Source organism: the organism of the source record quoted next, unplaced genomic scaffold (genome assembly GCF_019419815.1).
Source record: "Pyrus x bretschneideri cultivar Hongxiangsu unplaced genomic scaffold, Pyrus_bretschneideri_v1 Contig23, whole genome shotgun sequence".
Classification (NCBI taxonomy): domain Eukaryota; kingdom Viridiplantae; phylum Streptophyta; class Magnoliopsida; order Rosales; family Rosaceae; genus Pyrus; species Pyrus x bretschneideri.
In genome coordinates this window covers 893,060-906,093 of record NW_025999535.1, presented here as the reverse complement: position 1 = coordinate 906,093, position 13,034 = coordinate 893,060, and the positions used below count along the sequence as shown (strand labels likewise).

Below are 13,034 nucleotides of genomic sequence, written 5' to 3'. Positions count from 1 at the left end.
GGCGCAGTTTACTATGGAGTCAGAATTAATAGCGCTAGCTACGGCAAGCAAAGAAGTAGGATGGTTGAGACGGCAAGCAAAGAAGCAGGATGGTTGAGAAACTTACTATTAGATACCCCTTTATGGGAGAAATCAATTCCAGCAGTTTTGATCCATTGTGATAGCACATCGGCAATAGCTAAAGTGCAAAATTGTTATTATAACGGGAAAAGACGACAAATACGTCGTAAGCACAACACTATAAGAGATTATCTCTCTAATGGAGCTGTAAGAGTGGATCATATACGGTCTGAAGAAAACTTGGCCGATCCTTTGACGAAATGACTAGCACGAGAAAAGGTTTGGAAAACCTCGAAAGGGATGAGACTAAAGCTCGTAGAAAATTGAGTCATTTGTGATAGCAACCCAACCTACAGACTGGAGATCCCAAGAAATAGGTTCAAAGGGTAATAACAAGTCACAAGTGATATGAGTGAAGTCTTGCTAATTTTAATTTGGAATATTATTCCATGTCCATCCCTAAGAAGCATGACATCCTGAAGTGGTTTAAGGTTGAGATTATTTTTTCTCTTAGTAAGGTCTATACTCTATGTTGAGTGGGATATCTAGCTACAGGAATATCCTTGATAGTCTTACCTATGTGAATGTGGAAGTGAGGCCGCTTCCTATGAAATCTTGGACAAGTTTCTAGAGCGTTCACTATACTGGGATACAAGCACATGGCCGTAATGTGTTGGCTTTTGAACTTCACCTTAATAAAGTTATGTGTGTGGTGTTGTAAGAGATAGAGTTCAAAACTATAAGTTGCTCTAGTATAATCTGGATCACTAACACTATGTACAGGTTCAAGTTGAGAAACATCTTTACTTATGCATAGCTTTATGATATGTTGCTTGATTTACAATTTTTAAACAAAAACAAGTGGGGGATTGTTGGAGTAAATATGTTTTTATTTAAATGTTTAAATATATATATATATATATATATTTGTGTTTTGCTTAATTACCAATATTATATACATAACAGCCAATTTATTTTGGCCTTATCAATTAGATAAGGAGTTATCTCCTCTTAAATATGAAACGTGGGATTCCTTTTCTATATAGAGAAGAAGATCAGGTTATTAAGCATGTTTAAACCGTTTTGTCTTTTTCATTTTGAAATTGCTTTACGTTTTGACTAATATTTATGTTAATAAATATTCAAACCGTTTTGACCTTTTATTTGCAATTACTTTATGTTTTGCTTTTTTCCGTTTTGTCCTGCTTTCAAGCCCTCATTAATCTCTCAAATTCTCAACGTCTTTTTCTTCTATAGTATATATAGTAGTCCTTAGAATCAATGAAAAAATATATATATTTTTTTTGAAAAAAAACATTATATGTTCTGATATATAGTTTTGGTAAGCAACATATTGAGAGGGTGCGAGTTCGAAGGTTCTTCCACTGTGCAAGGAAGAACTTTATCAAAAGAAGGTTATGGGCTGTTTTATCCTGGGGACGACATGGTGTTTGTGAACTGCTTGCACACTTTTGGGCAGAGCCGCGAAATGTCTTAAAGAGAGCGACTTAGTCCGCGACTCATCCCAAGAATCATTCACTACTCAAGACTTCTATATTTTTCAGGTAACTTCGTTCCTTTCTATTTTAGTATTCAACATGTTTGTTGCTGCTCAGCATTCTCTCATACACGTCGAGCACCTTCTCTAGCTTCTCTAAACTCCCGTTGATGAGTGCTTGATCCGGTTTACTTCCCAGCGTAGGCTTCGCAAAGAACTCAAAGGACAGATTGCAGGGTGGTAATGTTGGGATTCCACTTCAGTCCATACCTTGACGAATGCAGCTTCTTTTGAGTTTTCGTACGTAATGAGATCGTATCCGGTTTCCTTGAATTTTTCCGCTACATATCCTGTAATTGCCCTTGATTCTGGTGTTACAAATGAAAGCAAATTAAAATATATAAGTTTTGTCAAATTAGTGAATATCCAATGCAGGATTTGAGAGGCTTACCAAAAAGTGTGATGTCACCATCTTCAAACGCTGGAATCTGGCCAAAGGGCAACATGTGATGGGGAGAGAGATATCATAAAAAAATTGCTACACCCAAAGCAATTAGCTTATACATACAAAATTGAAGATTCCCATTATGTTTGTACGAAGAAATTTAAGATTATTAAAGAATATTAAAATGACGCGGAAATTGAAATGACAAGATTTTATTTTCTAGAATTTGTGAATTTTCTTATTTGGTAAACCTAAAAGAATAATGGAAATGAATACGAAATTTGTTATTTTCAAACCCTCAATCATAGAAATTGGGAAATAACACCTATTTACATGAAATTTAAACTTGGGAATTGGAGGTCCCAAATTTTAAGTTTCTTTCCATCTAAAAATTCTATATTTCTATGTTTCTGAATTCAAACAAGGGAGTTGGTGTATGCCAATTTATAAATTCTGACTTTTATCCAATTTTCAAGTTTATTTCTCTAGTCCAAATACAATGTGAAGTTTTTGGTAACTTATAGGCGATGAAATTTACGTTCTTGGCGAGAAAGGAGGCTGCTTGTTTTCGAGGCCCAAAATGTCGATGGGGACAAACTCAAAATCAACTTTTTTTCGTAGACATACCTCTACGCGAGCTGTGCAGGGCGACACAGGAAATCCATGCAGCTTCAGCACCATTTCCAGGCCAGTAGAGAGCAAAGTGGGGATGATCTATAATGTTTTGAGTCTGGCTGAATAGCTTTCATTGATTTCTTTACAAGGAATAATACAAGATTATAACTAGTCTAGGAGTGACTTTACGCGAAAAGTAATAAATGAAAATATGTAATTAGCAGAAGCTATATATACAAATGAACAATTAGAGATTATGTATAAGTCAACGGTTGATTTGCCTAGCTGGGATGCTTGATATCTGGAGGAGATGGTGTCGTCATGGCTGGCGTGGGAGTGATGGATGGAGAGGATGAGACTTCCCTTTTATGAACAAGCTCTATAGTCTATGCTATGGATGTTGAAGATGCTCTTTGTCTTTAAGGCAATAGGACTTACTAATTGGTAAACTTCCGGTTCTAGGTGACTGGAAGGCTCTTCTTGTTACAGTTAGGTTAGTCTTGTCCGACTTCCATGGTTGCCATGTGAATCAGGTTAGCCCACTCCTTCGTTTGTGTTTTAATTATATTACGACATATTTCTAACACAAATTACTGGTTTGGTGGATCACAAACTTCAAACACCAAAGGGCATCGATCTTTGTAATGAAAATGGAAGAATAATCTCAAGGGCATACAACAGCAGCAGTAGCAGAGACGTCTTGTCCTCCAATTATTTCGGGGAAACAGAAAATCAAACGAACGTTTGATAACTAAGGTACATGTTATTATTGTAGATATGCCACTCTGTTGAGTAAGCAGCAGCAGCAATCTTTAGTACTTGTTTCACTTTTGCAGGGCAATGACTTTGTTCCAAGCTGGCCTTGCTGTGATATCCGCTACCCATGCGCTAACATGGGGCCGGGACTCGAACAGCTTCTTCGATCGTGTTCCCATCAAGTAATGTATGGTGGGAAGGTGGTGAAGATCAGCCAAAGTGAAGCTTTCGCCTGCCAAGTACTTCGACTGAGCCAGACGAATCTCATATACATCCAGAACCACAGCCAACTTGGCTTCATATTCCTCCACAACTGCCGCATCTGTAGTCATTTTAAGCATAGGCTTTTTAACTAGCTCAAGGATCAGTTTTGAGGCCGCCGGGTCGAACTTTTGGCCCTCCACCTCACACCCCAATGATATAATTGCCATCTTCTTAGTGTCTCGGATCACCAGCGGGGTTCCCTTGTCAGCATACTCGTGGGCAATGTATTGTGTAATTGCCCTTGATTCTGCACATCAGAAGGTGCACAGCTTAACTTATATGCACAAATTCATATTCATGTACGTTGTGTGTGAATTTGATGTCACGACTACAACTGCGATGCCATATTCCAAGCCAATCAAGAACGGACAACGTATTTTAACTTTTTTTCACATGAATGTCCTCTACGGGTTTGTGATACCCCGCATCCCAGTTATAGGTAAATTTTCTCGATGTGAATGAACTAAATACAATTTTATCTTATATAAACAAATTCATATATGCTCCGAGTGTGACAGTAATTGATTGATTTGGATACCGTCACAACTGCATCCGATTTACAGATAGGTTTATCACGAGTGAGCGAGCTAAACACGGACTTACCAAAGAGCTTAAGATCTCCGTCTTCGAAAGCTGGAACTTGACCAAATGGCTGCATCAAATGAAGAAAAGAAATGTGAGATTTAGTTTTGTTCTTCATGTTCTTATAGTAATCATATACTTACATTGAGGGAAATGAAGGGCTCCTTTTTGTGTTCACCAGCACCCAAGTCGATTGGAACAAGCTCGAATTCGATGTCTTTCTCGTAGAGAGTAGCAAAAACTCGCATTGCAGCGGTTGAGATAACGCTTCCGTGGACCTTGATGGCAGCCATGACTCTGGAGGAAGTGAAAAAGTAAGAAGTTTGAGCAACTGAGAAACAGATGTGTTGTGATTTGGATCCGGATACGGCCTAGTATTTATAAGCCAATGACTATCGAGGAGAAGGACCACCTGCTTCTGAAAAAGTAGCTTTTGGCGCAAGCACCTACATATTTTGGGTTCAAGAATAATATATTTTTTTATTCGTTATTGGGTTTAATTTAGAGAATTTTAACGAAAAGTTTATGTTACTGTTTATTTTAACGAAAAATCATATTTTTACATTAAAAAGTCAATCTTGGTATTATTCACTTTACCTTTTATTTTGTCCTTATCGTTAAAACTCAAAGTTTTCAGATCATTTCATTAATTTTCTTTTTAATTTATTCAATTAGATGAAGTGTGAAATTTGGTTACATCTTCTTTTTAATTTATTCAATTAGATGAAGTGTGAAATTTGGTTACATCATGTGAGCGAGAATACTGTTTATTAAAATGACGAATCTGCGCTTCAATTTTCAGCTTTCTTTTCTTTGTTGCACAGTTAAATTACGTGTATGCCCCTCTTTTGTTTGTGTTGTTCAGCATTCCCATTCTTTTTCCGTCCTTTTCGATCTCTAACTGAAAAAGAAGGAATGCGAATAAAAAAACCGTCAAAACGACAAAAGGTGAAAGAAAGGTAGAAGAAAGGTCAAAGGGTGAAAAAATGAACGGGCAAGGTTTCTGGTGCGGAAAAAGGAAAAGAAAAAATAATTAAAAAAGAAAAAGAAAAAGAAAAGAAAAGTCGGAGGAAAGGTTCTGGTGTGGAAAAAGAAAAGAAAAAATAATGAAAAAATAATAAAAAATAAATAAAAGTTTGGAGGAAGGGGCGTTTTGATATAGACGCCTCGTTTTTTAATTTTTTAGACTAAACATACACTTCTTTTGAAAATTTAATCAAACATTTTCCTAATTTCAATTTTTCACATAAGTTCAATTTTGTTTAGAATTTTAGTTTTTCACGACTTTTCCTGGACATTTCGTTTTTTTTTCTTTTCCTCTTATCCCTATATATATATGCGTTTATTATCCATCTCTATGCATTTTTTTATTGTTTGTTATAATTTTACTCTTTTTTTCTTCTGAATATAGTAGAATATTTATAAAAAAAATTTGTCAAATTTCATTATGTAGAAGACCCAACAGATAATGAAGATTTGTTTTATTATATAGCTACGTATAGTTACCTATAATATGGACACATTTAGTTTTATAATGAATTTGATTTTTTGTATTTCTCAGTACATTTGGAATATAAATGTACCAAAAGGGTTATCTGATAGAGACATTTGGTTTTGTGGTACATTTGTAATTTTTTGTTTATTTGGTCTTTTGGTATATTTGGAATCTACGTACCAAATGGGTTACCTAACAATGGGCACATTTGGTTTTATGGTATATTTGGTTTCTCTATACATTTGAAATCTAAACGTACCAAAAGGGTTACATAACAATGGGTACATTTGATTTTATGGTACATTTGAATTTTTGATACATTTGGTTTCTCGGTACATTTGAAATCTAAGCGTACCAAAAGCCGATACAAAACATAAGTTTTAAGTATATTTTTTATATATCTATACGTCAAAAAATATGTATTGAAGACTTTTTATTGAGACATTTTAAATAGAAAGAGATTTTTTTTTAAATACTAATAATAAGGTAATGAGGAATTAGTTAATTAAAATTTTATTTTATTTTATTAAAAAATGTCATTTAATGCGCAGAAGGTGATTGACAAAATTAAGTTCCTATATTATAGGCAATTAGTTGCTAGACTACCTTATGCTTCTATATAAATGCATTTAAATTAACGACATGAAAATTAAATAAATAGAAAATTATAAAGGTGGCAATTGATCAAAGCACTTTAATCAAATCTTTAAAAGAGATGAATGTTTAATTTAACAACTATAAAAAAGATGTAGGGCATTCTAATTTTCCCTTAGAAGAAAGGTTTCTGGTGTAGAAAAAAGAAAAGAATAAAAACAAGAAGAAAAGAAAGAAAAATAAAAAAAGAAAAAGAAGGGGGTTGTTGAAAGTGGCTGGAGAAAAAACTTGGCAATTATTACTTTTTGGTTGAAAGTCAATACACGGAAGAAGGAGAAGAAAACAGAAGAGACAGACTAAAAAGAAAGCAGAAGAAAAGTGAAATGAGGAGAGCAAGACAAGAAGGAGGAGAAGACAGAGCAAAAGGGAGCGAGCAGAAAGCGGAGGAGTAGGGGTGAGTTTGAAAAACTGAAAACTAAAAACAATCGGATTGAAAAAAATCGAATTGAACCGATACATATATATTTAATTATTTTTTTATAATATTTTAATTATAAAATCATAAAAATTATCAAAATTCTCCAAAATCCTAGAGGCATGAGGGTTCAAAAGTCAATACACGGAAGAAGGAGAAGAAAACAGAAGAGACAGACTAAAAAGAAAGCAGAAGAAAAGTGAAATGAGAAGAGCAAGACAAGAAGGAGGAGAAGACAGAGCAAAAGGGAGCGAGCAGAAAGCGGAAGAGTAGGGGTGGGTTTGAAAAATTGAAAACTAAAAATAATCGGATTGAAAAAAATCGAATTGAACCGATACATATATATTTAATTATTTTTTTATAATATTTTAATTATAAAATCATAAAAATTATCAAAATTCTCCAAAATCCTAGAGGCATGAGGGTTCAACTTCAAACCCATGCGCTCTAGCTCGAAAAGTTCACTAAAAGCAACTTGGCAATAGGTTTTCTTTTGTTATGATTGTAAGACTAAACTATTTATAAAGTTTGAAATCTATAGTCTTTTGTGGAATTAGAAATCAACAAAACCCTAGCCATTAGTAGTAGCGGCCACACCTTTTATATTTTTCATTCCCTTTTTCTCTCTCTCGCACTAACCTCTTCTCCCTCTCCCCGAGGACCAACATACACACCACACCCACCCACAAATCAACGACGACTGCATCACTACCGCAATGGCTTTCTCTCCATCCTTTCTTCTCTGGGAAGCACATAGGCTACCTAACCCTTTCTAGCGAGTCTGACGGCTTCGAGCCAATTCCCAGCCACGCCTGGACTTGAAAAGGGTAAAATCTAATCTACTCTTGGTGGTCTTCATTTTGGTGGGTAGATCGCATGCTAGGGTGGAGAATTGAGTTGAACAGAGCTCGGGAAGCTCCAGCCTTCGTCCTCGTTGAAACCGGGTCAACCTGACCTAAACCCGAATACCCAGGTCTTCTAGCCTAAAGCTTTGGGCCGGTTACCAAGCCCAAACCCATTATAACCCAGCCTTAAACCCAGCTCCAGGCCCAACCTCTTAACATGGGCCCAACCTAGATCTAGATGATGGAATATTCCATTAGGGAATATTCTCTAGAATATCCTCTAGAATATTCTTTGGAATATTCTCTGTGTTGACTTTTACTTTTACGAAATTTGCTCAGGACTCCTCTTAGGTAATTCGACGTTTTGAATTCGTTTCCGACGTCCGTTTTCCCAAATTCAATCATTATAGTAAAGTTTTATTAATTGAGTCCCTTATGTGCTTAGGTGCATTTATTGTAGCGTTTCCATCTTTGCTAGTTTGCATGGCTCTTCGACGACGAAGTATCTGTGAGTTGACCCTTTCTAAAATGTATATTTTACTATTAGAAATGCATACATGAAAAACATGATTTTATGACCACGTTTTATGAGTAAATTAGTTTCATGCTATATCGATTTTACATTCTTTGTAGTATATATGATTGATGACTATATACTACGAATAGGTTATACGATATGACATTTTACCAACTTAGGTTTGAAGTCAATTTCAATTCCTTACAATATCTTTAAAACATTTCACTTTCATACCTCAAGTACTATTTTATTTTAATATAATACATCCGTTAGATTTTCCATCCATTGATCCGTTAAGAGCTAATGTAGCTGCTACTGACGTGGCTACCACATTTGTGCCACGTGGCTAAACACTTAATAAAAAAAATTAAAAAATTAATTTAAAGAAAAGTATTAAAAAAAAAAATTAACCAGATACCCTTCCCCAGAATCCCCATCTGTGCCCACCATCCCACCCCTCCATCACCTACCCCTTCCTTATCTCCCATCATCCCGCAACCACTTCCCTCCCCACTGCACCTCCATCTCCGATGAGAACCTCCTCACTGAGCTCTTCCCCCAGTACTTACAACCCACGGGCCCACCACCTCCCTCCTACAATCCATAGCCCAATGAGCCCTTCAGGCGCAAACCTACCATCATCTGCCGCATCATGATGGTTGCCATCGCCGTCTTCACCATCATGTCTATCATCTTCTTCATTTCCTGACTCACCTTCCCCTCTTAACTCCCCAAGTTCCAGGTTGAATCAGCCACCGTCTCCCCACTCAACGCCACAGGCTTTGAGCTCATCGCCACTTGGGACTTCACCCTCTTCACTGCTAACCCCAACCACAAGCTCACCGCGATGGGGAGGTTTTCATCAGAGATAGAAGCGCAGTGGGGAGGGAAATGGTTACGGGTGATGGGGGATGGGGGAAGGGTGGGTGATGGGGGGCGGGAGGGTGGGCACATGTGAGGATTATGGGGAGGAGATCTGGTCTTTTTTTTTTTTTTTTTTTTTATTTTAATTTTTATAACTTTTCTTTAAATAATTATTTTAATATTTAAATTTTTTATTAAGTGTTTAGCCACGTGGCACAAATATGGCAGCCACGTTAGTTCTTAACGAACCAATGGATGGAAAATGTAACAAATGTATTATATTGAAATACAATAGTACTTGAGGTATGAAAGTGAAATATTTTAAAGATGTTGACCCCAAACTTGAGGTGGTAAAGTGTAATTTACCCTATATATATATATATTAGAAATATTATGTTAATGTCTTTATGTACTTACTTAGTGGTTATTCGTATGTTCTGCGTACGGGCATATGTCCTTCCTACGGGCGTATGTCCTACCTACGGGCAATTGATACTATATATATGCCTTCAGGTGGATGTGGGCGAATGATGGCCTACGAGCGGAAGATATTTATATTGGTTACGGCCGGGCATTTGGATTGATGCCTACAGACGGGAGATATAGGAAATGGCTTTGGCCGGGCGTGGGTTGGTGGCTTCAGCTGGGAGATGTACTGCCTTTGGGCGAATGAAGTTATTAAAATACATATATATATATATATATATATGCCTTGTGCTACTACTACTAAGCAACATATATACAATATATGTTTTATGAAGGTTTTATGGCAGGATAGGGTTTTTGGAAAAACCTATTACTTATTATGCTATATGAGTTTTCTAAACCTGGGGGTTAGTACGTTATGGAATAATTGTTTTATTACTACTTATATATCAACTTGGTCCACTCATATTTTGTTTTGCGCCCCCTTAGGACTTAGAATCGAGGTGTACAATCCCGACGTCAAGGCACTCTCGCATCGGCATCTTCGAGTCCTCTCGATGTAGGACCCATCTTTTTGTTCATTCAATTTTATATTATTCCTTTTTAGTGTCTCATATTAGTTGTATGCGCTTAACACGTTCCTCAATTGCATAAGCATTGTATTTAAATTTATACGTTTGATTTATGTCAGTAAATTGTTCTTAGTTCTCATGCATCCAAATATGGCTTCATCACCTTCAGGTGTCGGCCATCATGTGCCTACCCTGATGTTTGGTGAATATTAGGGCCGGGTGTGTCATGAGCACACTGAAAATCCCTCAAATTATAGACTAACTAGTCAAACAATGAAGAGAAGTACTTACTTGTACTCTATGTTGCATTGACCACATTTTTCATTTAGTGGTTATTGAATAAATAGATGAATAATGTTACATAAACTTTGATAATGTGAATTGAACGGTTATATGACAAACTTTAGCAACGCTAATTGAATGGTTATACGATTTTTGCTTTGATTGATTTTTGCAGTGTTAATCTTTTAAGTTTTTTACTTGAATCACTTGTATGAGGACTTAGCATTATGAAATCTTTGCGTGTACTGACATGTATCTATTTTGCTTTGTGGGATTCAGACAACCAGTTAAGGGTTGTGTTCTTTGATTCTATAAACAGTAAAATGGGCAAAATTACTGAACACGGGTTCCTTAAAACTTACCTTACACACTAAGAAGACTCGATGTAGTTTCATGATTGGTCTATATATATATGCATGATACACACGGAATCAACCAGGAAATATATTTGCCTCACTTTTATGTACTCCATGATTAAATTGAAGATTTTTTTTTCTTTTAACAACATAGTGAAATCATAGCAAATATAACGACTTTACTAGGTAAAAGTGATCGACATATGTAACATAAAATTGCTGACTGCATAAGTGCATGCATAACATGCAAGTGAACAAAAGAAAGCTTAGCCCCACTTTTCAAATAAGAGCAAATGAAATACTTAGGTGGCCTTCAGTAAGATTTATGCATTAGATTTATATACCAAAGTTGAAACAAGAACCATTCTCTTAAATCTCTTTGCCATTTTCACCCCCACGTTATCCTATATAAAGTTCATAAGTTACTGTACCTAATTACCTACTCAATTATATAAATGCAAAGCAAAAGACAATGACACTTAAATATACATTAAGCACGACATTTGCTGCTGAATGAGAATCCATAACATGAAAGCTTCTACTATGCCAAGAATAAATCCATTGGAAAGAAAAAACATTCAAAAAAGGTTGGAAATTTATTGGAGTCTAAGTAAGAAATGGCTCATTTCTAACGTTTTATCACATGGTAGCTCATGTTTAGAATAAAGAGGTTTTGCTTTACCACAAGGATATTTGTGTTGCAAAGTTATACTTTCCCATCCAAAAGTTTGGTACATCTTGGAGTCCTCATGTTTTCAATTGCTCTAATTTATTATTACTTGGTCTTCTCTGAGTTGTATTTCCCTCCAAATTGCTAGTGCTCTGCTTTCTCATATTTCTTGCTTCGAACATTACTAGTGAACAACGACCGATTCCTGAACATTTCTTCAACTATCAAGGGGGCACTTAAGAGGGTTTGACATGTAGGTGTAGATATATGTGGTTGAGAGGTATTGACGTTTAAAGCCATGCATTGCAAATGGTTTTTAAAAGGAATTTTAGGATGGTGCAACTGCATTTGAATCTAATTACTTTTCATGCTAAATAACATTTCTTACTTTTCTGTGCATCTAGTATTGTTTCTACCTTTGCAATGCTGCTTTGTATATATGTGAACAAATGCAAGAAAGGATATGATATTACTTTGGCTGCTAATTGATTAGTTTCAAATACAAGAAAGGATTAGTTTCTAATGTTATATTTTTATGGTTCAAAAAGTGTATAGATGTCGCAGTTGATGACTCGTCGTCAGAGTGTGACCAATGTGCCTCCCGCATTATCAGCATCTACTCCTCTTCCAGATCAACCACATGAGAGGTCAATGCCTTGAAGGAGAAAGTGACAACCCTAAAAGGTCAGCTTGCGGCCCAGGGCGAGTAGATGAGGGCCCAGGACGAGCATATGAGTATTATTGTACGTGTCTTACAGATGTCCGACCTCTAAATCTCGATGCCAACACCTGATCTTGCTCCACCTTCGACCTCCCAGCCACTTCGCCAGTCGATACCCAGTAGCCTGATGTATCAAACCTAGAAGACTACTTGTTGTAAATTTTTCTTTTTTGTTCAGACATCTTGTAATACATTTTCATACATTTTATAATTATTGTTTAGAATTTAATTACAATATTTATTCAAAATTAAGTAAAAAATATTTTTTCCATAAATTATAAAAAAAAAAAAAAAGGGTTTGCACGACGTAGGTTATCCGTCGCGCAAACCTCGCTTTCACTGCCTTGGTGCGATGAAGGTTTCGTTGGGCTAATTTTTAGGCAACGTTTTTTTATTTTGTGCAACGAAAGATCTGCGTCACGCAAAGTGTTTTTTGTACTAGTAACAACTATTGATGTGATAAATAATAGCACTCAAATTAAACCGTCTTATTGACAATTGTAGTAAAGATGTAAGTAGGGATCGTTCTAGGCCGGGGATTATGAGGGATTGTTAATCTACTCTAAACTGACTCAAAAATACAAAACTAGGTTTAAAAACACTTAACTAAACTCAAAGACTCTTAACTAGGCTTATATGACTCAAAACAGCACAAAACAATCAAAAAGACTCAAACTATACTCTAAAGGATGATTTGGACGAATTCTAACTTTAACTTGACTCGAAACACTTAAAAACACAAATTATGATAGATTCTAACTAATTTGACACAACAAAGTAAAGGGGATTGGGGTTTTGACGAATTTAAACTAACAACAAGCAAATTCAGAAACTAAGTAAAAGGGATACGAATTTGGGTGAATTGATGGGTGATAAGCTAGCTAGAGGGTCCTTCTCCACACATGACACACTTGCATACAAATTGATTTCCAGTTGCTTTTCCAATAAACCATGAACCTCAACACCCCAGATTAACTGTGACATCACTAATTAACCC

At 35.9% G+C, this 13,034-nt stretch overlaps 1 protein-coding gene and 1 pseudogene across 1 annotated transcript; both read right to left on the bottom strand.

The window, feature by feature from the left end:
• Positions 1-1,435: 1,435 nt before the first annotated feature.
• Positions 1,436-2,801, bottom strand: LOC125477984 (annotated as a pseudogene).
• A 431-nt stretch (positions 2,802-3,232) lies between these two features.
• LOC125477983 (glutathione S-transferase-like) lies at positions 3,233-4,585 on the bottom strand. Its single transcript, XM_048585562.1, has 3 exons — positions 4,364-4,585; positions 4,242-4,290; positions 3,233-3,885 (listed from the first exon to the last, which is right to left on the bottom strand). Exons 1-3 carry the CDS (start codon positions 4,511-4,513, stop codon positions 3,443-3,445), a joined length of 642 nt encoding a protein of 213 aa, XP_048441519.1. The 5' UTR covers positions 4,514-4,585; the 3' UTR covers positions 3,233-3,442.
• Positions 4,586-13,034: the final 8,449 nt, after the last annotated feature.

Coding starts and splice junctions, on each gene's coding strand:
- LOC125477983 (XM_048585562.1), bottom strand. CDS start 4,513: ATGGCTGCCATCAAGGTCCACGGAAGCGTTATCTCAACCGCTGCAATG. Junction 4,291..4,363: donor AGCCCTTCATTTCCCTCAAT/GTAAGTATATGA, acceptor CATTTGATGCAG/CCATTTGGTCAAGTTCCAGC. Junction 3,886..4,241: donor CGGAGATCTTAAGCTCTTTG/GTAAGTCCGTGT, acceptor TCTGATGTGCAG/AATCAAGGGCAATTACACAA.